This window comes from Onychostoma macrolepis, chromosome 02 (genome assembly GCF_012432095.1).
Source record: "Onychostoma macrolepis isolate SWU-2019 chromosome 02, ASM1243209v1, whole genome shotgun sequence".
In the NCBI taxonomy this organism is placed as follows: domain Eukaryota; kingdom Metazoa; phylum Chordata; class Actinopteri; order Cypriniformes; family Cyprinidae; genus Onychostoma; species Onychostoma macrolepis.
The window spans coordinates 1,424,194-1,451,765 of record NC_081156.1 but is presented as its reverse complement, the minus strand read 5'-3'; the positions used below and the strand labels follow the sequence as shown (position 1 = coordinate 1,451,765).

At 39.4% G+C, this 27,572-nt stretch overlaps 1 protein-coding gene across 1 annotated transcript in view; it reads right to left on the bottom strand.

Moving 5' to 3' along the window:
- saga (S-antigen; retina and pineal gland (arrestin) a) overlaps positions 1 to 26,980 on the bottom strand; it is a 35,304-nt gene extending 8,324 nt beyond the window's left edge. The window contains exons 1-5 of the mRNA XM_058764931.1: positions 26,933 to 26,980; positions 21,096 to 21,156; positions 20,922 to 20,966; positions 20,612 to 20,811; position 20,296 (exon numbers count right to left, since the gene is read on the bottom strand). Coding sequence (XP_058620914.1) covers position 20,296; positions 20,612 to 20,811; positions 20,922 to 20,966; positions 21,096 to 21,156; positions 26,933 to 26,980 — 355 coding nt within the window. The remainder of the gene's footprint in view (positions 1 to 20,295; positions 20,297 to 20,611; positions 20,812 to 20,921; positions 20,967 to 21,095; positions 21,157 to 26,932) is intronic.
- Between the last annotated feature and the right edge of the window lie 592 nt (positions 26,981 to 27,572).

Genomic DNA, 27,572 nt, shown 5'->3' with positions numbered 1-27,572 from the left:
GTAGATGGAAAAAGACCATACAGAATGTTTGTCCAAAGGCCCTGGGTTCAGTTTTTGTGGTAATATTGTATTTTATCCAATAGCCACGCTACCTGTTGATGCAAAATAGAGCCCTGTGCGAATTGAAATTATATCATGTTTATCAGCAGCACAGCCTATCAGTGAGAATAACGCGATATCTGCCTTTGATCTCGTAGGTATCTGTTCTACTTCGAGAGGGCGGAACTGTCCGTCTTGACTGCGCTTATTTCACTCCTCCTCTCACTGCAGCCGCTGACTCTCGCCTACAGGCGAGGCAAAGCGCATCTCAAACAAGCCTAGTGCTTTCGAATCGCTCTCGCGGTACTTTGATGTCATACACTGATCATTCTGCGCAGCGCCGTTTCAAGTCAAACACACCTATTGATAACACCGTTAAAAGACAGCTGTATCTGGCCCCAGACAGAGATGGTGGCCGAAAAGAGAGGATGAAGAACAAAGTGCATGAGGAGAGTATGACTGAAAAACAGACTTTAGGAATGGATGTTCAAAAGCTCCGTCCAGAGTGCAACTTGTTCGTTGACAGAATCATGACTGTTTCAGAGTCATTTGAAGAGTGCTACTTGTTCCTGACAATAAATGTGGACGCTCAAGTGTTATGTGAAGTGAAACTCAATGATGACTAGACACATGGATGTTCAAGTGTTATGTTGAGTGAATCTTATTCCTGACCAGAAACATGGACGTTCAAGTGTTATGCAAAGTTTGAAACTTATTAATGACAATAAACATGGATATTCAAGTGTTATAGGTAGAGTAAATCTTGTTCGTGACCAGAAACATGGACGTTCAAGCATTAGGCAAATCATGAAACTTGATGACCAGAAACATGGATGATCAAGTGTTACATTTAAAATGAAACTTCATGAACAAAAACATGGCACTGAACTTCTACTTGAAGTTCTACAGAAAGATCTTTCTTCCTCACCATATTTCATGAGAAATGTGACTTGCTTAATAATGTGGAACAACCTCTTTAAGTAGGGTTTCCATTTACCTAAGAAGAACTGGCAAACTATTGAACAAACCTGTCTGAGATTGATACCAGTTAACTAAAAAGATGTGAAAAACAACACAAACAAAAATCTGACTCTTTATTGTACCAAAATCCTACTGATATCTCACTTGCATAATAATTTGGAACGCAGTGTAGTTCAGCTGTGTATCAGGCTCAGGTGTGGCTCAGTTTTGGGCTTTCTGGTTAAAGACTGGTGTTGATATGGTTTACTTAAGGCTGTGTTTTGGTTCCAATTTTGATCTGGCCCAATTCAGGGACAGTTATGGGTAATTAACTTGGCTGAGACTTGAGCCAGTTATGGCCCATGTGTGGCCCTTGTCTGGAATCCAGACCTGGTCCACAATAGGACTGTAATTCATTGTGGTATGTGGGCCAAGCAAAAGCTGGTTTGTGTGGGCCGGAGCTGGGCCAGAGAAAAATTGCTATGTGGGAAGGTATGCGATAGAGTACGAGACCAAATGCAACTTCAGCATGTCTCAACACTTTAAACAAAACAAGCGTTTCCTAGCAACGACAACTGCGCTAATCACAGAAAAGATGGTGTCGGGTGGAGGCTGCAGGTTGGCAGGTTCTGCGATTTCACCTTCCTTAATACGTTCTGAGGAGCAACAGTGGACCTGATGCTGAACTGCAGTTGCCTTATTTGAGAAAAAGTGGGCGACTAAATATAAATCAGTATGTGATTATTGTCTTGTGTGTGCTTGCTGCTGTGCTAATATCAATGTGGAGTGACTGGAAAGCTCTTTGCTGCCGGTCGGATTACAACGCGATGCGCCATGTACTACCACCTTTCAACACATTGGAGTAAACACGCCATTTATGCGTCTGTTCTAAAACACGGATGCGCAGTTATGCCTTTGTCGATCAGCTCCCGTTTTGATAAGCGCCGCCGAGGTTCAGCTGTTTCAATCTTGCTGTGCACTTTACTTTTACTCTGTGGGGATATACATCTAAACCCCGGACCTGGCGGCGGGGAAGAGCTGACGGGAGCAAATGGCGTTTCACCCATGTGTGGCTCTGCAGTCACGATCGCAGTGAGTTACTCTTACGAGCACACACAAATAAATGGACAAAATTGCTTGCCATCAACACTGTGCACGGCGGAGGATAGACCTGGAATTTCGCAAGTTCTTCCTGCGATAAAGTTAGATGCGCCTTCCCCAGATGGTACCGAGACATTTCGTAAAAAGAACTTGTCGGGTGCTTTGGCACAGACACTACGCACAGATAAATTTTGTCTGGATACTGGGGTAAACAAACGAAATGCTGCTGTGGAGAAAGTTGGAGCAGCATGTGACTTGGAGTGCTTGTCTCATCTATTCATGCCGTGTCACTCAAACGCTGTTACCAAACAACAGAGATATAGACTATTTCAGACTGTAAACCATGCCAAAGTACTCTGGGACCCAAAGGTTAAACCTAAAGGTGTATTTGGGGGACACCTAAATATAAGAAGCGCTGTATCGAAATCTGAACAACTTGAACAGTTACTAACACATTCCAACCTTGACTTTTTGTGTCTTTCTGAAACTTGGTTAAAATCTACCATTTCAAATAGTGCTGTATATATTCCAGGTTACAACATCTACAGGCGTGACCGTGGTCATGGCAAAGGGGGTGGAGTAATGATCTATGTCAAGGACAGTTTTCAATGTGTACACATGGAATCAGTGGGAGATGTTTTGGAATGTGTGGAGATAAAAATTAGGCTGTCTCCGGAAATGTAATTTGCTGTTCTTGTTTTGTATAGGCCTCCGACATCAAACAATGTATTTTTTGATCACTTAACTAACATTCTTAAAAAATGTGATGCGAAAGAAATACTCCTTATGGGGGATTTTAATATAAATTGGATTGATAAAAAGGGTAGAAAAAAATTAAAGGAGATTACTCAGAAATTAAATTTTATACAAATGATTGAAAAAGCAACTCGGATTACCAAGACATCTCAAACGCTTATTGATTTAGTTTTTACTAATAAAGCTGACCGTATCGGTAAAGTTTATAATTTAATAACAGGTCTTTCTGATCATAATTTAACATTAGTTGCAAGGAAATTGTCAAAAGCGCGTTACCGAAAATTAAATAAAGTTGATATTAATGAATCTGTAGTTTATATCCCCAGGAAAGATATGGAGAGGTTTGATAATGAAATAAGAAATATAAATTGGTTTGAAATGGTTGATGATAAAGATAGTAGTGCAGCTTCTAGTGAGCTGATAAAGATGTTTCAACGGCTTGTTTTAAAATATTCTAAAGGAAAAAAGGTAAAGCCTAAGGGCAAAATTTCTTTACCTTGGTTAAATGATAATCTATGGAAATTGATGAGAACTCGAGATTCAGCATTAAAAAAGTCCCATAAAACGGGACTTAAAACTGATCGCTTGATCTATAATGGACTTCGGCAAACTATAGATAAATTAACTGGAAAGATGCAAACTAAGAGTGGAATAATAGAGTTGAAAATAGATGACGAAAATAATAAGGATGGTCTAACAGTCTCAAATTATTTTAATAATTATTTTATTGATTCAGTGAATGAAATTATCCAACATGCTTCTGGATTGCCTTATCCTTGCTCATCACCTCAGCCCTCCACTTGCGATTATGAGTTTTTGCATTTTGAACACATTGATTATTCTAAAACACATTGATAATTCAAAAAAATTTGAGTTGGATAAAAAATCTTTATCCAACTCAAAAGCCAAGGATTTCTGGGGACTTGATAGCTCTCTCATTAAAAAACATAGGGAGATTTTAATACCAGCTATTACATATATTGTGAATAAATCTATTGATGAGAGTATCTTCCCCAGTGTCTTTAAAACAGCAGTTATAACCCCAATTTATAAATCTGGAAGCAAAAATGAAATAAGTAACTACAGACCTATTAGTATACTACCTGTAGTATCTAAAATTCTTGAGAAAGCCATTATAGAGCAGCTAATTGATCACTTAGACTGTAATAATTTGTTGCACCCTATGCAGTTTGGTTTTAGACGTAACCATTCCACCGATGCAGCTTGCTGTTATCTGATAGAAAACATAAAGGCTAACTTGGACAGAGGGGGCACGGTGGGTGCCGTGTTTTTGGACTTGCGAAAAGCCTTCGACACGGTAAACCACCGTGTCCTTCTGTCTAAACTCTCTAAGTATAATCTATCCATGGAGACATTGCATTGGATACAATCGTATCTTTTAAATCGGATGCAATGTGTGAGGGTAAATAATGCATTGTCCTCTCTGAAGCCCGGTACAACTGGGGTCCCGCAAGGATCAATCCTGGGACCATTGTTGTTCAGTATTTACATCAATGATCTTCCGGATGTGTGTAAGGGCATAGACATCATCATGTACGCAGATGATGTTGTCATCTACGTACATGGGAGGGATAAGGAGCAAGTAGCCATTAAATTGTCCTTAGTCATGGACAAAATAAGTAATTGGCTTAAATCTTCTTGCTTAACATTAAATATTGAAAAAACTGTTGGAATGTATTTCGTTAAGTCTAATAAGTTTAAAGATATGTCTAACATCTATTTTAATGGACAAAAAATTAACATTGTGACAGAGATAAAATATCTAGGGGTCCATTTGGACCAAACTCTGAGTTTTAAAAAACATATTAAAAGAATGTGCAACTGTATTAAATATAATATTTCCACCTTTAGACATATTAGGAATAGTTTGACAACTGAAGCATCTTTCATGTATTTTAATGCCATGATTTCTTCACACATTACTTATTGTTTGTCCTGTTGGTCTCAGGCCAACGAGACCACACTTATAATCAGGCATTAAAGGTGCTTGACAGAAAAGCCCTTCGCTATCATCATTGCAATATTCTCAGTAAATATAAAATATTAAGTTTTGACTCTTTAATTCGATATACAAATCTAAGAACCGTTTTCAAAATTATTAATAATATTGCTCCACCCTCAATGAAAAAATCATAAAACTTTATTCTGAACAAACGAGGCGAACATCACGCTCCACTGCTCACAGAAACTGTGCTGTCCCAAAAGATTCTCTGCCTTTGCACAGACAGCCTTCTCATTTAAAACCATTAAACAATGGAATCAACTTCCAGACAGTTTAAAGTTGTCTGTAGATTTGAATAATTTCTCTCGAAACTTAAAGAAATATATCCTTGATAATCAGCTGTGTCAGCATCAGTACACTTAAAGTTTATAAATGTAATATTGAAGTAAATGTTTTTTGACTATGTTGTACATATTTTATGTTGTGATGGTTTTTTGATTAGTTTTTCATTTGAACATTTGATTGGTTTTAAATGATCACTGTTCAATTAATATTGCATGTATTTGTTAGTACTATTGACAGTTATTTGTAATGTAATGTTTTTATCGTATGTGCACCTGCCCGGGGACTGCAGATGGAAATTAGCATTTGCTAACTCTGGTACAAAGCATCTTTTCGTAAGATTAATGTTTTTTGTACATTGTCCCTGATAAATAAATTAATTAAAAAAAAAAAAAAAAAAACACTAATGAGACAAGAAATAAGTACACTTACGATTCCCGGGTACTTCCCGGGTTTGTGACATCACAAACCCTGATAAACCCCGCCCCCGGGAACATGCAACAAAGGGGGCGGGGCCATGCTGTTCTGCTTTAGAGAAGAGGAAGAGTCGTTGCCATGCCTTCAAATCTAGGGGTGCACGGAAAAATCTATTCATATATGAAGTCTTCTAACGATTCTAATGGATTCACAAGTTTCAAAATCAATGTTCTAAAGCAGCGATTCTCAATCCTGTTCCTCACGTCCCCCCGCTCTGCATCTCTCTTTCTCCCTCTCTCTCTCACTCACCTGATCATCAGCTTGTCAGCTCCAATAAGCTGTGTTCCAAATGTACACTTTATGTGTATAGACAGACAGATACTTTTCACATACAGTAGCTATGAGAAGCGTTAAACATGGACGTGCATGCGGTTGCCGTGCTGTATTAAAGGAGACATATTATGCCCCTTTTTACAATATGTAATATAAGTCTCAGGTGTGCCCAGAATGTGTCTATGAAGTTTCAGCTCAAAATTCCCCACAGATAATTTATTATGCATATTTTGAGTGGAAGCAGAAACAGGCTGTTTTCGTGGATGTCTCTTTACATACAAATGAGCTGCTGCTCCCCGCCCCCTTTTCCAGAATAAAGCTGCCATTACAGCTCGTACTTGCTAAAAAACATCTGTTTTGGTTCTGATTATCATGTTTATCGCGCTGAAATCATGCGTTTTAAACCATATTAGTATAAACTTCTGATATACAGTTTTCTGAGAACACACATCTGAAGCAAACGTACAGAAAGCAGCTGTCACACGGCATGTGAGTACTAAACTAAGTTCTCATTCACACACAAGTTAAGTTAAAAACATACGAGTTACAAAAACAATCTGCTATGTCTGTGAAGGTAAACAGCTGGGAAAGAAATTGCATGTTTATATCTGTGTGGCAGCAGCAATATACAGTAAATAAATAAATCCACTGCTCTCCTCACCTCTGAGGCTGTGCTCATCAGTGCAGCCAAAGGCAGAACAGTTAGCATGTTTTGCTCAAACTTTCTCCATGACATTAGAACTGGTACACCGTTGTCACTTGCAAAATTAAAATGACGGTGCCGTGGGTGGAAAATGTGCAGTTTAAGGTTATAGTTTTTTTAAGGTCATAGTTATAGTTGTTATGTCAACAACCGCTTAAAAATAACTGCAATTAGTATGTACAGATAAGTGCAACGGTAATATGTATTATGTTTATTGTTCTTTAATTCTAATATAACATGAATTGCAGAGAAACTATTATCAGTGTTGGGCACGTAACTTTAAAAGAGTAATTAGTTATAGTTACTAGTTACTTCTCACAAATAGTAACTGAGTTAGTAATTGAGTTACATCATTATAAAAGTAACTAATTACCAGGGAAAGTAACTATTGCGTTACTTTAAAAAAAAAAAAAAAGTTCAAATGTCAAATAACTTTGGATGCCCCAATATTAAATATGTTAAATTAATGAAATGGACACTAAAAAGAATAAATTATTATTATAAAACATTATACATTAATCTACACTATTTATCTACTGACACTTAGCATCAGTCAGTCAAGCATTATAATATGATATTATGACAATTTAATATTATATGATGATAGAACTTTAGTAATTAGAATAACCAAGTATGAATGCATATTTGTCATCAATAGAAAACACACTAAGGATTAATGAGCTGCTGGATTCATGAATATTAATCACGTTGTCTGCGTTCACTCGAATTGATTTGCTGAAATCAAAACAGGGACAATAATAGGTGAGCACCAGCCAATGAGATTTTCGTTAATTTCCGCCCACTACCGGAGAACCCGGCAGTTCTTAAAAGCTGAAGAATTCCAAAGGAACTCCGTTATTTTGACAGGAAAATGCAAGAAAGAATATCGTTTACATGTAGCGCGTCAATTCTGCATGTTATGAAAGACTCTCTCGCTCTGTATCTTTCTTTGCGTGCGTGTATGTGAGAGAAAGCGACGGCGAGTCGTTCGCCTACACACTAGCGTTTATGGTACGTCAAAATACAGCTGCACTGCGCATCCATTCAGATGAACTGAAAAATTAAATTCTAATAATATAATATAGTAACGCCACATTTTATTGTCAGTAACGGTAACGGCGTTGTAATGGGGGAAACAGTAATTAGTTTGATTACTCGTTAATGAAAAAAATAACGCCGTTAGTAACGCTGTTTATTTATAACGCCGTTATTCCCATCACTGACTATTATACAGTTAAATTTATTCATACCATAGTCTCATAATTGAAGTGTAAATTCTGCAGGTTACATCATTGTCTAGTATTGTACTTGACGCTACAGCAGCACTTCTTCATCGTCATCTTGTCTGATGCACTCAACCAAGCGTTCTAACCACAACCTCGCCCATCCCCACCCCCAACCATTCAAATTTTCGTAGGCAGGATTTATTTTAAAGATATTATAATGGGCTGCTTTATGACATCACAAAACCCCCGGAAAACAACGCTGTAGTCCAAATGAGCCGTTCGTTGTTTCTTGAAAAGGGATTAAAAAAAAATAAAAAAATGAAATGTCTCCCTTTGGAGTGGACTTTGAGATTTGTAACTTTGTAGATCTTTTTTATGCCCAAACATACACACTACACACTGACTAAAATTCAAAAAGTGAAAAAGCATAATAGGACCTCTTTAAGAGTCATGTGCTTGCACAGGTTCCGTGCGATCCTCTTCACTAATATTTTCTGGGTCTCAATCAAACTCAAATTGATAAGCAATATTGACAACGCCATTGTTTACAATACAACTGGAGCACATGCCACTGAACTGAGGGGCGTGACGTTTAGACGCGCACTAGGCGGTTTAGCGAATCACAACACACTGTGCCAACTAACCAATCCAAGCCCATTGCGTTTTTCTGAGGGAGGGGCTTCATAAAAACAGGAAATCATCGGCGCGTTCAAAGGAGAAGGGATAAAGTAGGATAAAGGTAATTATGTGAAAAGTAATATAAATTTTTTTCTTAAACAAAGCATTAACAACATGTTAGACTGCACCCAATAAGCACAATCAAGCCTAGAAAAAAACAGTCAAACACCCCTTTAACATAGTGTATATAGAATCTTTAGCTATTTGCACTTATTGTAAATAGCATATAGCTAAGAAAATACTGATATTTTCACCTAGTGTAGATGGAATCCATTGCTATTTTCACTTAGTGTAAATAGCATCTAATTGTTTTTTTAAATTATTATTTTCAACATTGTACATTAATACTGAAGACATCCAAACTATGAAAGAACAGGCATGGAATTACAAAAAAGTGTTAAACAACCCAGAATATGTTTTATATTTTAGATTGTCCAAAGTAGGTACATTTAGCTTTGATGACAGCTTGGCACAATCATGGCATTCTCTTATCAGATTCATGAGGTGGTCACCTGGAATGGTTTTCAATTCATGGGTGTGCCTTGTCAGGAGTTAACTCATGACATTTCTTGCCTTCTTAATGTGCTTTAGACATCAGTTGTCTTCTACAGAGGAAGGGCGGGTACAGTCAATAGCCCTATTAGTGCTACTACGACTACTCTACAAATTCATAGAATGGCAAGAAACGTCTCGGTTACATAGGTAACTCTCGTTCCCTGAAGGAGGGAACGGAGACGTATGTCGGACTGACCAAGGAATAGGAATCTCTCTAGAGAGGCCAATCTGCTTCGAGTGTAACTAAAACGAGCCAATGCACATTGGCATGCAATCATATGCAGCAGCTGCTCACTTCGCAGCGCGGGTATATAATGAGCAGCAGGTGCATTGCTGAGGCTGAGGCTTCGAGTTCTGTCTATGTACAGTCGCAAGGCACGAACTGGACAGAGCAAAGCCAGGGCTGCGTCTGCCTCCTCCGGGGGCAGCACTTGCAGGCTCACTACCTGGTCCCTGAAGGGAGTGGTAGGAACCTTGGGCACATAGCCAGGCCGGGGTCTCAGTACCACGTGGCCGTCACCCGGCCCGAACTCTAGGCACGATTTGTCGACCGAAAATGCCTGCAGGTCCCCTACCCTCTTGATGGAGGCCAATGCAACCAGCAACAAAGTCTTCATAGATAGAATCTTTAAGTCTGCTGACTGCAAAGGTTCAAAGGGAGCAATCTGGAGTGCTCAAAGCACCAGAGCAAGGTCCCAAGAGGGTATGGAGGGGGGTTGAGGAGGATTAAACCGTCTCGCCCCCCGGAACCTGGCGACCAGGTTGTGCTTACCCACAGACTTACCATCGATGAGGTTGTGTCATGCGAAAATAGCGGCAGCATGAACTTTGAGGGTGGAGGGAGACAGCCTACGCTCCAACCCTTGCTGCAAGAAGGAAAGCACGACACTGATCGAACATCTTCGGGGGTCTTCTCGGCGAGAAGCACACCACTCGACGACCAGGGACCAGACATGGAGTTTCCAGAGGTCTGGACGCGGGTGCCAAAGAGTGCCCCATCTCTGAGAAAGAAGATCCTGCAGGAATTCGCCAGGGAGGGGCTGTCGCGAGGAGCGTGAGTTCCGGGAACCAGGACCTGCTCCTCGTCCTCCCTGACTTTGCACAAGGTCTGTGCAAGTAGGCTCACTGTGGGAAACACATATTTGGCCCCGGGGCCAGCTGTGCGCTAGTGCATCTGTACCGAGTGTCCCCCCGGACAGGGAGAAGAACAACTGGCAGTGAGAGGTTTCTGGCGAGGCAAACAGGTCTACCTGAGCTTCGCCGAACTCTCCCCAAATCAGCTGGACCACCTGGGGCTGGAGTCGCCACTCTCCCGGCAGCGCAGCTCATGAGAGCTCGTCGGCCGCACGGTTGAGCACACCAGGGACATGAATGGCACGAAGCGAACTCAGATGCTTCTGACTCCAAAGGAGGAGATGGCGGGCGAGTTGCGAGTTGCGACATGCGACGGGAGCGCAGACTCCCTTGATGGTTGATATACGCAACGGTCGCAGTGTTGCCCGTCCGGACCAGCACATGCTTGCCCCGTAACGGCCCCTTCAGGCGGCTCAGGGCAAGGTGTACTGCTAGCAACTCGAGGCAGTTGACATGCCGATGCAGTTGGGGGCCCGTCCACACCCCTGACACTGCATGCCTGTTGTATGTGGCACCCCAGCCGGTGGCAGAGGCATCCGTGATGACCACAGCATGCCGGGACACCTGCTCTAGGGGCACTCCCGCCCGAAGAAACAAGGGGTCTGACCATGGGCTGAAGGCTTGGCGGCATTCTGGAATGATTGCCTCTCAGTACGTTGCCACGTGTTGCCACGCCCATCTCGGGACTCGGCCGTGAAGCCAGTGCTGAAGCAGTCTCATATGAAGCAAACCGAGTGGGGTTACTGCCGCTGCGGTTGCCATATGCCCCAGGAGCCTCTGAAAAAGTTTCAGTGGGACCGCTGTCCTGCCCCTGAATGTATTCAGGCAGTTCAACACCGACTGAGCACGTTCCTCTGTGAAGCGTGCTGACTGTTCGACCGAATCCAACTCCATACCGAGAAAAGAGATCCTCTGCACTGGGGCGAGTTTGCTCTTTTCCCAGTTGACCTGAAGGCCCAACTGGCTGAGGTGACCGAGCACCAAATCCCTGTGTTCGCACAACTGCTCCTGAGACTGAGCAAAAATGAGCCAGTCGTCGAGATAGTTGAGGATGCGAACGCCCCCCTGTTCTCTCATGGGAACAAGGGCTCCCTCCACGACTTTCGTGAAGACACGGGGAGACAGGGCCAGCCCGAAGTGCAGGACCTTGTACTGATATGCTCGACCCTCGAACGCAAAGTGCAGAAACGGCCTGTGTCGAGGAAGAATCGAGACATGAAAGTACGCGTCCTTCATGTCGATCGCTGCAAACCAATCTCGGGGATGGATGCACTCGAAAATGCATGCGTGAGCATTTTGAACGGTAGCTTGTAAAGGCTCCAGGGGCTCTCTTTGGGAGGTGGCCCGTAGCAGGGTCTGAGTGTGCTGTGCTGTGCAACATTTACCTCCCCCTCCCCCGGCAGCTCTACTGGCTGCGGAGTGTAGGAGGAGTGAGGGTTCCTAGGGGGTTGGTTCCCCGAAGGAAGCGCACTCACTGTAATCCTCAGATCACCAGCACCACCGCTTGCAGCATCCCTCTGAGGAGGATTGGAACGAGGCACCGGCACTGGGACTCAGGGGCATAAATTTCATCTAACAGTAGGGGGGGACAATACACATAAAATTTCTGAAGAGCAATTTTTGAAGGGGACACAAATAATACAGCCAAAATTGTACTTGTAATGATAGATATGCGTACACAGCATGGACCATGTTTAAATATGAGTTCGGTTCACCACGCGGTCATATTATAATTATTATTTTGCGTCATCTATAGTATTTTAGGTTTTGTCTGAAACCTAGTAACTTACTTCTCTTTCGCATTAATTCAACCGCATTAAACCCACTGATCTGCCACTTAACATCATATTGAACGAAACCCAACACATAGGACTACAATATTAGCCTAATATCAGTTCACACACAGGCTTGTCGCCATGTTAGTTGTAGTGGGTGACAAGCTACGGTATTAAGCTTGTTAACCTTATAATTGCTCATAGAAAAAACATCAAGGATATCATAAAATTGTCATGACTAATTTATTAATGATCCAGCATCATCTGTATTAAAGAGAATGAACCATTTCACCTGATGTTTAAAGAGAATAAAATAGCCTTGACAGCCTACTTACATATAACTTATTTGCTCTCGCTCACCGGACTCGTGTGCGTGTATCGGTAAAGAAGGAAAGCAGGCAGTGGACCAAACCACTATGAGGCAAGGGAGGGGGGAATCAAAACATTTCTGAACTTAAAACGTTTTTTTTCGTTTATTTTGTTTTACTAATCACACAATTATTTTAAGTATATGTCCATTATATTATTTTCAATACACAGAGTCGCTTGTAATGATATTTTTAGGGGGGACAAGCCTCAGATAGGGATTTACTCCTATGCTGGGACTCCGCCCCTTTGCAGGAACTGGAGTCTCGACCGCAACTCCGAGATGGTCATCTTCCCACAATGGGTACATGACTCATCCACAAACGCTGCCTCAGCGTGCGCTAAGCCCAGACATGCGATGCAGCGCTCATGACCATCCCTCGGTGCCAGGTAATGATGGCATCCAGAAACACACAAGTAGAATGTCATCTTTAAAAAGACGCAAGCTCTACTTGTGTAAGCTTTTTTAGGGACTTTGCTCTTTTAATCTGTGCTGAAGCACGCAGGGGAACGGCCGCGGAAACACAGACAAGGATTGCAGCCTGTTGTGTGCTCTCTCTCTCTCTCCTCAATGACGCTCTCTTACCAGCTGTAAAAACAGCTTTTACGCGCTCTTTAAGTGCACCGTTTACCAGCTGTGAGAACGGCCTTTTCAGCTCTTCAGCTGACTAACTGGAGCCCAGGTCAGGAAGCAGACAGACTGGCTAAACCGATCGTGATTGGTGTTAAACAACACATGTCAGGACCTACTCATTGTCGAAATCATACTCTAGATTTAATACTGTCACATGGAATTGATGTCAGTGGCATTGAAATTTGGCAGCAGAGCAACGATATCTCAGATCATTATCTAGTCTCCTGTATATTCCATATAGCTAAAGCTGTAAAGCCAACTCCTTGTTACAAATATGGTAGAACCATTACCTCTACCACAAATCTTCCTGACTTATCTCAGTTCCTCAGCATATCCAATAGCTCAGAACAACTTGATGATGTAACTGAAACTATGGACTCTCTCTTTTCTAGCACTTTAGATGTGGTTGCTCCTTTACACTTAAGGAAGATTAAGGATAAGAGTCCAACACCGTGGTATAATGAGCACACTCGCGCCCTAAAGAGAGCAGCCCGGAAAATGGAGCGCAGCTGGAGGAAAACTAAATTAGAGGTATTTCGTTTAGCTTGGCGGGAAAGTACCCTATCCTACAGAAAAGCATTAAAAACTGCTAGATCTGATTACTTTTCGTCTCTTCTAGAAGAAAACAAACATAACCCTCGGTATTTATTCAATACAGTAACTAAATTAACGAAAAATCAAGCATCAACAGGTGTTGGCATTTCCCAAGAGCATAGCAGTAATGACTTTATGAACTACTTCACGTCCAAGATCGATACTATCAGAGATAAAATTGTATCCTTGCAGCCGTCAGCTACAGTATCGCATCAGATAGCGCACTATAGATCCCCTGAGGAACAATTCCATTCATTCTCTACTGTGGGAGAGGAAGAATTGTATAAACTTGTTAAATCATCTAAACCAACAACATGTATGTTAGACCCAATTCCATCTAAACTACTAAAAGAGCTGCTTCCAGAAGTCATAGATCCTCTTTTGGCTATTATTAATTCATCATTGTCATTAGGATATGTCCCCAAAACCTTCAAATTGGCTGTTATTAAGCCTCTCATTAAAAAACCACAACTTGACCACAAAGATCTAGTTAATTACAGACCGATCTCAAATCTCCCTTTTCTGTCAAAGATACTTGAAAAGGTAGTATCCTCACAATTATATTCCTTCCTAGAGAAAAATGATATCTGTGAGGAATTCCAGTCAGGATTTAGATCGTATCATAGTACTGAGACTGCTCTCATTAGAGTTACAAATGACCTGCTTCTATCATCTGATCGTGGTTGTATCTCTTTATTAGTTCTACTGGATCTTAGCGCTGCATTCGACACTATCGACCACAACATTCTTTTGAATAGACTAGAAAACTTTGTTGGCATTAGTGGAAGCGCCTTAGCATGGTTCAAATTGTACTTATCTGACCGCCATCAGTTCGTAGCAGTGAATGAAGAGGTATCACATCGATCACAAGTACAGTATGGAGTACCTCAAGGCTCAGTACTAGGGCCGTTACTTTTCACGCTTTACATGTTACCCTTGGGAGATATTATCAGGAGACATGGTGTTAGCTTTCACTGTTATGCTGATGATACTCAGCTCTATATTTCTTCGCGGCCTGGTGAAACACACCAAATTGAGAAACTAACGGAATGCATAGTCGATATAAAAAACTGGATGACGAGTAATTTTTTACTGCTAAATTCTGAAAAAACAGAGGTGTTAATTATCGGACCTAAAAACACCACATGTAATAACTTAGAACATTATCTAACACTTGATGGCTGCTCTGTCAATTCTTCTTCATCAGTCAGGAACCTAGGTGTGCTGTTTGATAGCAATCTTTCATTTGAAAGCCATGTTTCTAGCATCTGTAAAACTGCATTTTTTCATCTCAAAAGCATATCTAAATTGCGACCAATGCTCTCAACGTCAAATGCAGAAATGTTAATTCATGCGTTTATGACCTCAAGGTTAGACTATTGTAATGCTTTATTGGGTGGTTGTTCTGCACACTTGATCAACAAACTACAGTTAGTCCAAAATGCAGCAGCTAGAGTCCTTACTAGAACCAGGAAATATGACCATATTAGCCCGGTTCTGTCAACACTGCACTGGCTCCCTATCAAACATCGGATAGATTTTAAAATCTTGTTAATTACTTATAAAGCCCTGAATGGTTTAGCTCCTCAGTACTTGAGCGAGCTCTTATCACATTATAGTCCTCCACGTCCAATGCGTTCTCAAAACTCTGGCCGTTTGATAATACCTAGAATATCAAAATCGACTGCGGGCAGCAGATCCCATTCCTATTTAGCACCCAAACTCTGGAACAATCTACCTAACACTGTTCGGGAGACAGACACACTCTGTCAGTTTAAATCTAGATTAAAGACCCATCTCTTTAGCCTGGCTTGCACATAATACACTAATACGCTTCTATTATTCAAATCCGTTAAAGGATTGTTAGGCTGCATTAATTAGATCAACCGGAACCGGGAACACTCCCCATAACACACGATGTACTCGTTATATCGTAAGTAGAATCCCTGATAGCACACGTCTAGGAGATGTCTATTTGATGTCTGCATTTACATCTGCAAGACGTATTTTTTAGAGTGTTTGCTCATCTGCAATACGTCTATTGGGCGTCTCCTTTTAGATGTCAAATAGACGTCTATTAGATGTCTTTAAGATGTTTATGATTCAGAATGTATGTAAAACTGACATCTGAAAGACATCTGTCAGACGTTTGTAGACAGCAGATGCTTTCCAGATCAAGAGATCTTTAACAGACATCTTGCAGACGTACGTGTGCTATCTGGGATGGCATCTACGCTAATATTTGTCTGTTTCTTTCCTATTCTGTTTCTCAGTCTGTATCCGGTCAGATGGTGGATCAGCACCAAGAGATGATGTCTACAGCCCTGATCGTCAGCGGAGACCAGGACACCCAGATGACCCCCAGAGACATATCCCCAGTGAAAACCTCGATTGAATACAATAAAACTAAAAAAATAACAAACAAAATAACAAAAATATAATAAAATACCTAACTACATAATACTACTATTGTTAGAAATTGCAACAAAATTAAAATAGAAATATAAACTTTTGAACTGCGGGTTGCGTCTGGTCAGAGGAGAACTGGCCCCCCGACTGAGCCTGGTTTCTCCCAAGGTTTTTTTTTTCAGGAGTTTTGGTTCCTTGCCGCTGTCGCCTATGGCTTGCTCAGATGGGGACACTTAATTTCTAGCGATTATCGCCGATTTGATTGCACAGATAATATTTAAACTAAACTGAGCTAGACAATGACATCTCTGAATTCAATAATGAAATGCCTTTAACTGAAAATTGAGTGTTTAATCTTATCATTATACATTACTGACACTCTATCCTCTAATTTGATACTGTTAAGTGCTTTGACACAATCTGTATTGTTAAAAGCGCTATATAAATAAAGGTGACTTGACTTGACTCTTCTTTGCTCAATAAAAAAAAAAGTAGAAGAAAAGGAAAAATGGAGAGAATTCGACCCCGCTGCTGTGCTGTACACCCGCACTTCCACGCGAAAGAGATCATCCTGCAGAGACTTGTTTAGCACTTCCAGCAGAGAACAACTGTTCGGCTCCGAAGCGAAAAGCTGAAGATGCAATGCACCTGCTGCTCATTATATACCCACGCTGCGAGGTGAGCAGCTGATGCCAATGTGCATTGGCTCGTTTTAGTTACACTCGAAGCAGATTGGCCTCTCTAGCAAGATTCCTATTCGTCGGTTAGTCCGACGTACGTCGAACGTGACCGACTGAATGGGAACACTCAGTTAAAGGGATAGTTCACCCAAAAATTAAAATTACCACATAATTTACTCACCTTTAAACCATCCTAGGTGTATGTGACTTTCTTCTTTAAGACAAATACAATCAGAGTTACTGTATATTAAAAAATGTCCTGGCTTCAAAGCTTTATAATGGCAGTGAATTGGTGATATTTAATAGACCAATAGAAGTCCAATAAACTGTGCCAGTCTGTCATAAAAAAAAGTGCTGTACATGGCTCTGTGGTGGGATGGGGGAATGCATCCTGAAGCATGAAAAACATCCACATTTAAAACTAGCTTCTGCTAACTGGTACGTGCATACATGATTGAGTGCCGTTCCAGCCGGATGATGTAGGACTATGATATGATGCAATCATGAAATTGTCCTAGGAAAGGAAGACCAAGAGCAACCTCTACTGCAGGTGATAATTACCAGCCTCAGAAAAAAAGCCTATTGACAGCACCTCAGATAACAGTCCACATAAATTCTTCTTGGAGTTCAAGTGGCAGACATATTTCAACATCCATTGTTCAGAGGAGAGCGTGTAAGTCAGGCCTTCATGGTTGAATTGTGGCAAAGGAACCACAACAAGCAGAAGAGATTTGCTTGGGCCAAGAAACACAAGGAATGGACATTAGATCAGTGGAAAACTGTCCTTTGGCCTGATGAGTGCAAAATTGAGATTTTCGCCATGTCTTTGTTAAACATAGAGAGGGTGAATAGACAGTTCCTATGGTTCCCATGATGAAATGGAAGAGGTGTGATGGTATGGGGTGCTTTGCTGGTGACACTGTTGGTGACACCTAACAAGCATGGCTACCACAGCATTTTGCAGTGACATGCCATCCCATCTGGTTTGCATTTAGTGTGGTCATCATTTGTTTTCCAACAGGACAATGACTCCAAACACACCTCTAAGTTATTTATAAGCTATTTGTCCAGGAAGGAGAGTGATTGAGTGCTGAATGAGATGACCTGACCTCCACAATCACCTGATAGTTTGGAATAAGTTGGACAGGAGAGTGGAGGAAAAGCAGCCAACAAATACTCAAGGTTTTTGGAAAACCATTTCAGGTGATCTCATGAGGCTGACTGAGAGAATGGCAGGAATGTGCAAAGCTGTCATCAAAGCAAAAGGTGGCTACTTTGAAGAATTGAAAGTATAAACCATATTCTGGCTACTTAACACGTTTTTGTTGACTGTTGACTACATAAGTACATATTTGTTCTGTCATAATTTAATTTCATTCTCTTCTGTGTGTGTGTGTTTATGCCTGAGGTAAATGTATCATTATGCAATGTTTACAAACAGTTTTACTGAAGTCTTTCTGTGGTTGAAACACTGATCCTTTGTTTATTTAATGCTATAAATAATAGTAAAAAAGAACAGATGAACGTGTTCACTCACTCTGTGCTGCCGTTTCAACTGGCACTACATCGATCTGTCATGCCACATCAAAGAGCATCAGAATGTTGATTCTTAACAATTATAAGAATATAACAATACAAGGCTTATTGCATTTACTTGATGATAGCCACACTAGCCTATAAGTCTATAGTCCAAAGTTTTATTATTCACGCATCAACTTAAACAGCATACAGGTGCATCTCAAAAATTTGAATATCGTGAAAAAGTTAATTTTTTGTAACTTATTTCAAAAAGTGATACTTTCATATATTCTAGATTCATTACATGTAAAGTAAAACATTTCTAAAGTTTTTTTGTTTTAATTTTGATGATTAGAGCTTACAGCTCATGAAAGTCAAAAATCCAGTATCTCAAAATATTAGAATATTTACATTTGAGTTTCATTAAATGACCGTCCCTACAGTATAAATTCCGGGTATCTCTTGTGCTGACTTGGAAATGGTCCAGAAGACAATCATTGACACCCTCCACAAAGAGGGTAAGTCACAGAAGGTCATTACTGATAGGGGTGGCTGTTCACAGAGTGCTGTATCAAAGGATATTGAATGCAAAGTTGATTGGAAGGAAGAAATTGGGCAGGAAAAGGTGCACAGGCAACAAGGATGACAGCAAGCTTGAGAATACTGTCAAGCAAAGCCGATTCAAACACTTGTTGAGAGCTTCACAAGGAGTGGACTGAAGCTGGAGTCAGTGCATCAAGAGTCACCATGTTCAGACGTCTTCAGGAAAAGTGCTACCAAGCCACTTCTGAGACAGAACAACGTCAGAAGCATCTTACCTGGGCTAAGGAGAAAAAGAACTGGACTGTTGCTCAATGGTCCAAAGTCCTCTTTTCAGATAAAAGTACATTTTGCATTTCATTTGGAAATCAAGGTCTGAAGTCTGGAGGAAGACTGGAGAGGCACAGAATCCAAGCTGCTTGAAGTCCAGTGTGAAGTTTCCGAAGTCAGTGATGATTTGGGGTGCCGTGACGTCTGCTGGTGTAGGTCCATTGTGTTTTATCAAGTCCAAAGTCAATGCAGCCGTCTACCAGGAGATTTTGGAGCACTTTATGCTTCGATCTGCTGACAAGCTTTATGGAGATGCTGATTTCCTTTTCCAGCAGGACTTTAGCACCTTGCCCACAGTGCCAAAACCACTTCCAAGTGGTTTGCTGACCATGATATTACTGTGCTTGATTGGCCAGCCAACATGCCTGACCTGAAACCCATATGGACTCTATGGAATATTTTCAAGAGAAAGATGAGAAACAGTCGATCCAACAATACAGACGAACTGAAGGCTCAGTAGTGCCTCAGCAGTGCCACAGGCTGATCGCTTCCATGCCACACCTCACTGATGCTGTCATTTGTGCTAAAGGAGTCGCGACCAAATATTGAGTGCATAAATGAACATACTTTAAAGAACTTGAACTTTTCTGTTTTGCAAATCCTTTTTTTGATTGATTTTAGGAAATATTCTAATATTTTGAGATACTGGATGTTTGACTTTCATGAGCTGTAAGCTCTAATCATCAAAATTAAAACAAAACATTTTTTTTGAAATGTTTTACTTAACATGAAATTAATCTAGAATATATGAAAGTTTCACTTTTTGAAATAAGTTAGGCAAAAAATGAACTTTTTCAAGATATTAAAATTTTTTGAGATTTTAAGTTTTTTTAAGGAATTTAAATTTAAAATTAATATTGATCAATATTGATTCGTTTAAATGAAGATAAATAAATCTAGGAGTTTTTTTCAAATTAAGTTCACTGTATTTGTTCAGTATACAAGTGTGAACTGAAAAGCCCATAGCGGAAAACACATTCTGAAAATATGTGTAACGTTATACCCCTAATATCAATATGAAAGAGCACAAATGCACACACAAAAACTGTTTCAAATGATTTCATTATCGGGGTGGCACTGTCGCCTCACAGCAAGAAGGTGCTCCTGGTTTGAGTCTTGGCTGAGTCATGAGGCTTTTCTTTGTGGAGTTGGTATGTTCTTACTATGTTGGAATGGGTTTTGTCCAGGTTTTCCCCCCACAATCGAAAATTAGGTGACATACAGAATAGATGAATTGGAGACACTACATTGCCGTATAGATCTGAGTAAGAGTGTAAATGTGTTTTTTTCTTTGTGTGTGAGCCTGCTATGGACTGGTTGGCCATCCATCCAGTGCTTTCAAGTGGTTTGGAAAATTGACGGAAGTAATTTGTACTGAATGCAAACAAAAAAATATAATGGTACTAAGATGGATTTTAAACAGTACGTGGTCTTGAAAGCATGTAAATTACATGTAAATGCCATAGTACATGAATAAGGCGATGATTCAGTATCAAAGTACCATTTTCTTTGCAATGAAAGGGTCTAAATATGAATTAAGCCACTTGAAGATACTTACTTCAAAGAAAAATGGGTAGGCATTGACACCCAGTTTACGCAGTAGTTTATCCTGCACCTTGGTGAGAATGCCCTGCTCTTTGTCCTGCAGTGGGGGGTAGATCTGCCGGGTGGATATGTAGATCTCTCGCCTGAATGCGATGCCCAGCACATCCATGTCATCACCTCCATATCTGAACGTGCAGGATAAAGTGACATATGCTAGAGGGTGACAGAATCACAAAGCGAATCTCACTGTTATACATGTATGTAATCAGATGTATCTGATTTATTGCCTGTTCAGTATGTAAACTTTGAGTGAATTTATTGACCTTTTTTCCCCTTAAGCTGTTCAGGGTCAACGAGAAGGACACCATCTGATGGAAAAAGAAAAACACAATAATACTAAAAAAGTAAACAGAAATGAAAGTTTTAAGAAAACTTGATACAGTAAGTGCTTAAAATCACAGGCAGGTTAATAAAATTATGCCTATTCTCTCACATACCCACTGGATCCACAGAGTCAACACGGTCAACAAAGTCTCTCTTCCCCATATAAACACCCACCTGATTTAAAAACACAACATAAAGTATATTACTTGATGAGCCTAAAAGAGAAAAAGCCTTCATTCTGTTGTGTGTGTGTGTGTGTGTTTTTTTTTTTTTTCAGGTCGCTCTAATATATCCAGAAAAATAGCCAAAATTTAGTTTAATTTAAAACGCACTTCACAATTATTAATTAAAAAAATTTTTTTTTAACACAAATCACATTTTGTTGTGGTTGTACTAAATTGTTCATTCTGAGGTGGTATAATAATGGTAATTTTAGATGACCTTTCAGATGTATTTAATTAAAACAACAACAACAACAAAAAACTTTATAATCTATAATAACATTAAACTTATTTCATATTTTCCCTAAACCTTCTTGGATGTACCTTACAGGCACCTGCAATTCTGGCCAAATTAAAGATATGTTGTGTGTGAATTTGCACATGTTATAATGAAAGTTTTTTTTTAACCTTTGTAATGCCTCTAACTTTATTACATTTTAATTAAACAGTAAATTCAATTAAAATAATAAGATACAATAAGGAAGAGTAAGTTACTAGTCAAATGAATTTATACTTTAAAAATAAAACTGAAACCGCCAGTAGGTAGCAGCAAGTCACTGTCTTTATCACTGAATCAGTCATTCAATCGATTCGTTCAAACGGTTGATTCATTTAAGAACGAAGCAAGTGTCTTTCTTTATAAATGGGTCATTGAATCATTGACTCACTGGATTTGTTCAAATATGCAGATTCATTCATAAACAAAAGACAGCTGTATTTGCGGGGACATGCGCAGGATCAGCCGTGACAACTATTTTCTTTGACGAAACAGAGCACAATCAGACAACAGTGTTCCTAAAATGTAAGTCACTTAATATTAACTTCTGTATAAAACTGTTGTAAGTTCAATTTCACATTTGCAAACTCCCTTTATAATCATTAAAAAGATGTCACTCGTCTTATTTCTTCACGATCTCACAAACTTCCATTTTAATTAATGAGGCTCTCCACACTGCATAATGAATCTATTATTTACATCGTCTTTACACTTCGTTTGTTATAATGAATGACAAACTGCAGTCTCTCCGGAATCCGTCCCACCGCATCCCCCACATTTCCAGCCCTGCCTTTAACAATATTTCATATTGTGTGTTCCCTCTGTCCCCTATTTTCTTTTGGCCATTTAGAATCAAGCAGACAACCACATACAATCCAGCAAGAAACCAACCCTACAAATGCATCCGATCACACCAGCTTGTGAACAACTCCAAGTAAACACATATTTTAACCAAAAGGATATCAAAGAAAGTATCATCACCATGACATTATCATACACACATGCAGGGCCGTCCTTTGGGTGGTGCAACTGGTGTGGTCATGGTGAACGGACCAGTTGCACCCCCAACTCCCCCACCTAACACCCACCCTGGAACACGATCGGAGCTCACCATCCGGTCCTGGGGACCCACTGATCTGCACATTAGAAGAGAGATCAATGAATTGAACTATAGAGACATAACAATGTGCAGATCGTGGGTCCCCAGGACCGAAGTTGAGGACAACGGTTTTGGAAAATTGATAAATAGATGGATGGATGTAAAGTGAATTCCATATATTGTCATCTCTAAAGCACAAGACACACTGCACAATTTTAGCAATCCTATAAGATCAGTTTTATGTTTTAGCGCCATGTAGCATTTTTATTGATTGGTCAGTAAATGTGGATTGTAGCAGCAAACACACTGTGCGATGATCATGCTGTTCTTCTGACACTGTCAGAAATGATCGTAGGCTATCTTTGGTTGCAAGACCGTGACAATGGCCGTCTTTGAACATCTCTCACTGTATGACACAGCGCAATTAGGAGCCACGATCACAATCGCGGCGATTGTTTCACAATGCCAATATTTCGTCTGGGACAGTGGAAAATCATGCAGTGTGTTTCGGGCTTAATGCTTTTTATTTACCACTTGTGGTATATGCTGATGACATTTTATTCTTCTATTGTAACGTGCGTCATAGCCTACGAGTTAATAGGTGTCAACATCTTGCAGTCTACTTGCAGTCTATTTACAGTTTTTGCCACACCTCAAGACATCGATCAGATGATATATTTCAAGACATTCGTCCGGTATTTCTACTTAAATAACTATTGTGAGTAGGATTATTTCTTCCGCATCTCAGCCAACGCCTCCATTGCTAATTCCAAAACTTCATTTTAAACCTAGTAATGGAGGCTTGAGCTGTTAATAACAATAAGTTAATACAGTTAATAACTAAGTTATGAGAGAGAGAGAGAGAGAGACAGAGAGAATTACCTCGGTGCGTCTCTCAATAGTGTTCGGCAGCAATGTCTCTAGTTATAGTGAAACTTAGTTCCTTTTGTTCACTAACAGCGCCGTTGTTGTTACTTCGCTTGGGAGAAGTCATGTAGTTTTTAAATTGTTTACAGATAAAATCGTCAGAGTAGCGCTAACAACATTAGCGCAATGTATGTTAGTGTGTGTGCAACTAACTGTTATGTGTGTGCGGTCTGTGAGGGAGAGACAGCGGTAGAGATAGAGTATGTGCTTATAATAAAGCATAATTTTGTGGCAAAAACATGGACATGATCTGTCGTTTTTATCCTTTTATTTACTATATTTATTTGTTTGGCCAGTGTCGTTGTGTGTTGTAAGACCTTTGAAATAACAGAAATCATTTGGCAAAGTGATATGGTCATGTAATGAGGTCAAGAGCTGCCTGGAACTACGTTCGCTGTGTGTTTCCCTGAAAATAATTGCACACCTTAGAACGTTTATCAGCCAATCAGATTCAAGCATTCAACTGCCCCGTAGTATAAGTAAGGGATAATCAACGGCTAGTTGTGCATTAAACGATTTGAATGCACGACGTGGAGGCGAAGAACCGCCCGACGCGCAGCGGATCGTACGTCTGCAAGATGTCTGTTAAAGATCTCTTGATCTGGAAAGCATCTGCAGTCTACAAACGTCTGACAGACGTCTTTCAGATGTCAGTTTTACATACATTCTAAATCATAAACATCTTAAAGACATCTAATAGACATCTATTTGACATCTAAAAGGAGAAGTCCAATAGACGTATTGCAGATGAGCAAACACCCTAAAAAATACGTCTTGCAGATGTAAATGCAGATGTCAAATAGACGTCTCCTAGATGTACGTGTGCTATCAGGGGAGGGTGGTTGCCTCCGCGAAGTGCATTCAAATCGCATAATGCATTCATGGCATAAACAAACGTAGTTTTGTTTATGCCATTGTCATTTACCAGCATTCACATATTAAAGATGTTAATAATATTTGCGCTGCAATATTTGACTGGAACGATAAAAATGACGGTTATTTTCGTCTGTATTACTATTCAACTCTAACTGTATGTTACTATGGTTACCAATGTTTATAGAAAGCGCATTAATATGGAACGTGATTAAACTGACCTGGAACTACCTGTGCGGTTCAACGAATTTAATCAACACCTGCCAGCCAATCAGAATCGAGTATTCAGACAGACCATGGCATAAGTAAGGGATAATCAACGGCTAGCTGTGCATTAAACGATTTGAATGCACGACGTGGAGGCGAAGAACCGCCTGATGCGCAGCGGAGGGTGGTTGCCTCCGCGAAGTGCATTCAAATCAGGACTGGTGCTGGGCATTACTGTCTCATTTGTGACCACATGCAACACCCTATATAAAGGCACACCTGTATGTCACTGCCACATTTTTTTCATCAGAATGTTATTTTGGTAGTAACATCAGAGTTTATACTATTTAAGGAAATTACGTTCATACTACCGTATCTTGAATTATTAAATTACATTCATTAGTTCATACTATTTAAGGAAATTATTAAATTAGGAACTTGCCAAAAAAAAAAAAAAATGTTAAAAGTGAGTCTGGAGAATGAAACACTCAGGATCACAAATGGTTCAGAAATGACAAAATAGCGGTGTGTTCGTGCCATGGTGGAATTGACAGAATTACAAGATGAAAGTTGGAGCTTTCATAAAGTTTAGTTTACATGTTATAAAGAGTTCTGTGATGACGTGAATGCTTGTATTAATTTGGAGTTCTGTGAGGACATTAAGAACGATATGAAAAGACAAGAACACATCAATGCTTCTCGTGTCCATTGGATGTATCCTTTTTTAACTCCCTTGAAATTATTAGTTCAAACAAAAATGAAAATTTTGTTATCATTTTCTTACCCTCTTGTTGTTCTAAACCAATAACACTTCCGTTCATCTTTGATGAGGATATTTTTAACAAAACCTGAGAGATTTCTGTCCTCTCACTGTAAGTACATTCAGATAAAACTTTAAGGCTTCAGAAGAAAAAAAAATCATAAAAATATCGTACAGTAAATCCATATGAATCATGTCTGTAGAGACATGGTCACTTTTTAATTTAGGGTTTTATTCCCCTTAAACATTGATCATCACACATACATGGAGCATAGCAAATATGGTTATATAACAAAAGTAACGGAAGCTCAAACATGCTTGCTTGACCAATTTAACATCCCTTTAAATTAGTGCTGTCAAACAATTAATCGCGATTAATCGCATCCAAAATAAAAGTTTTTGTTTGCATAATATATGCATGTGTACTGTGTATATTTACTATGTATATATGAAGAGTTCAGATGCAAAAGCCTCTTTAACCTCTTAACTGTCACCGTCCCCTCTGTGGGACGCCTATGTTTACTTCACTATTTTACAATTAAATCCTAATCTAATCATAACAAACTATATATCGTTGGAAAGGTCTAAGACTCCTAAATATGTATTTTATCACTTTTTCTGTTAAAAAATTATGTAGGAAAAGTAATAGATTAATTTATGACAAGAGTGCACCTGAAAAAAATCTACATCATAACAGGAATTCTGACCTTTGTCACATAAAGTATTCTTAGTTGCCTTTTTCTCTATCACAAATTAGAAATCATAAGAAATTATTTATCAGTAGAAAACTTAAAATCTCAAAATTCATCCTTTGAAACCCATTTTAAAATCAGACATTGCATTACCATGGAAATGGTACATTAAAACCATGTTACAAAATATTTTCATTCATGAATTATAAAAATATAATTCGGATAGTGCACTATAATGTCTCTGTTCAAAACTGTGAGTGACAGTTAAGGGACAGTTAATTTTCATCTAAAATTAGCATTTTCATTTAATCTTTTGACAACTAATTGTGACAACCAAGATTGAACATTTGGACCTTTTCTGCAGGAGAAAGACAGCTGAATAAATTCATTTCATTTTCTCAAATTTTTCACAAATTATCACATTAATTTGTAAAAGCTTATTATTCATGTTAAAAATGGAACAAACAAACATTTTTTTCCCTTTAATCTATTTTTGTAGTTTATTAAACTACAAACCAACAAAGCTTCCAAACTAGCAATGCTGATTGAGCATCATTAACTTTTTTTTTTTTTTTTTTAAATATACTTTTCAAATTTGGTCTATTCAGGGTATAAACTCTATTTACGCATTACTCAAATTTGGTAGCAGGTTTGCAAAAACTTTACAGAAAATGAACAGAAAATAAAACAGCTAGTAATTAGTTGATCTTCCTGATGTTGACTATGAATATTTAAGGTCCTTGTTTCAATAACCATTTGAAGAAAAAAAGAGGCGGCAGATATTTTCTTTTTAAAATTACTATAGTAATGTACTATATATATATATATATATATATATATATATATATATATATATATATATATATATCCACCTGTGTAGTTATTTTAACTTACCGACTTGTCCTTGGATATTTTCTTGAAGACGATATGTTTTGGGCTCATAGTTGTTTAGAAACTTGAACACAATAATAAAAAAAGCAAAAGATTAATGCCTAAATAATGTAATACCATTTTGAAATATAAACCTAACTTCAACAATCATTGCATGTTACTCACTGGCTTTTATAAAAAGTCCTTCAAGCTATACTTTACAATAATGTTCTTCATATATCATCTAGTAAACCTGCAGTCTTAATCAAGACTTTCCATTATACATAACGGTGACATAAAATCTAAATTACTCATTGTTATACTCTATGTCCTAAATAACACCCACCAGTGGATCCTTTAAATTCTACACTCATTATGAATTTCATACCTGGTAGTGATGATTTCGAATAATTTGTGAGGTCTGAAGCTTGAGGATAGAAAGAGCAGTGGGGAGGAGCTGGTATTTGTACCCAGGATGTGTATTGCCCAACTAATCAGGTTATCCAGGGTTATAGCTAAAATCCCCTTCACCCATTCTCCAGCTTTCCTAAATAGACAGATGGATACAAACAGATACCTAGCCATGCTTAATGCAGGTGCTATACCTGCCTGAGCGGATTGGTTTGGTTCCCTTGGTCAGCACTGGGGGAGATTACTAGGCACT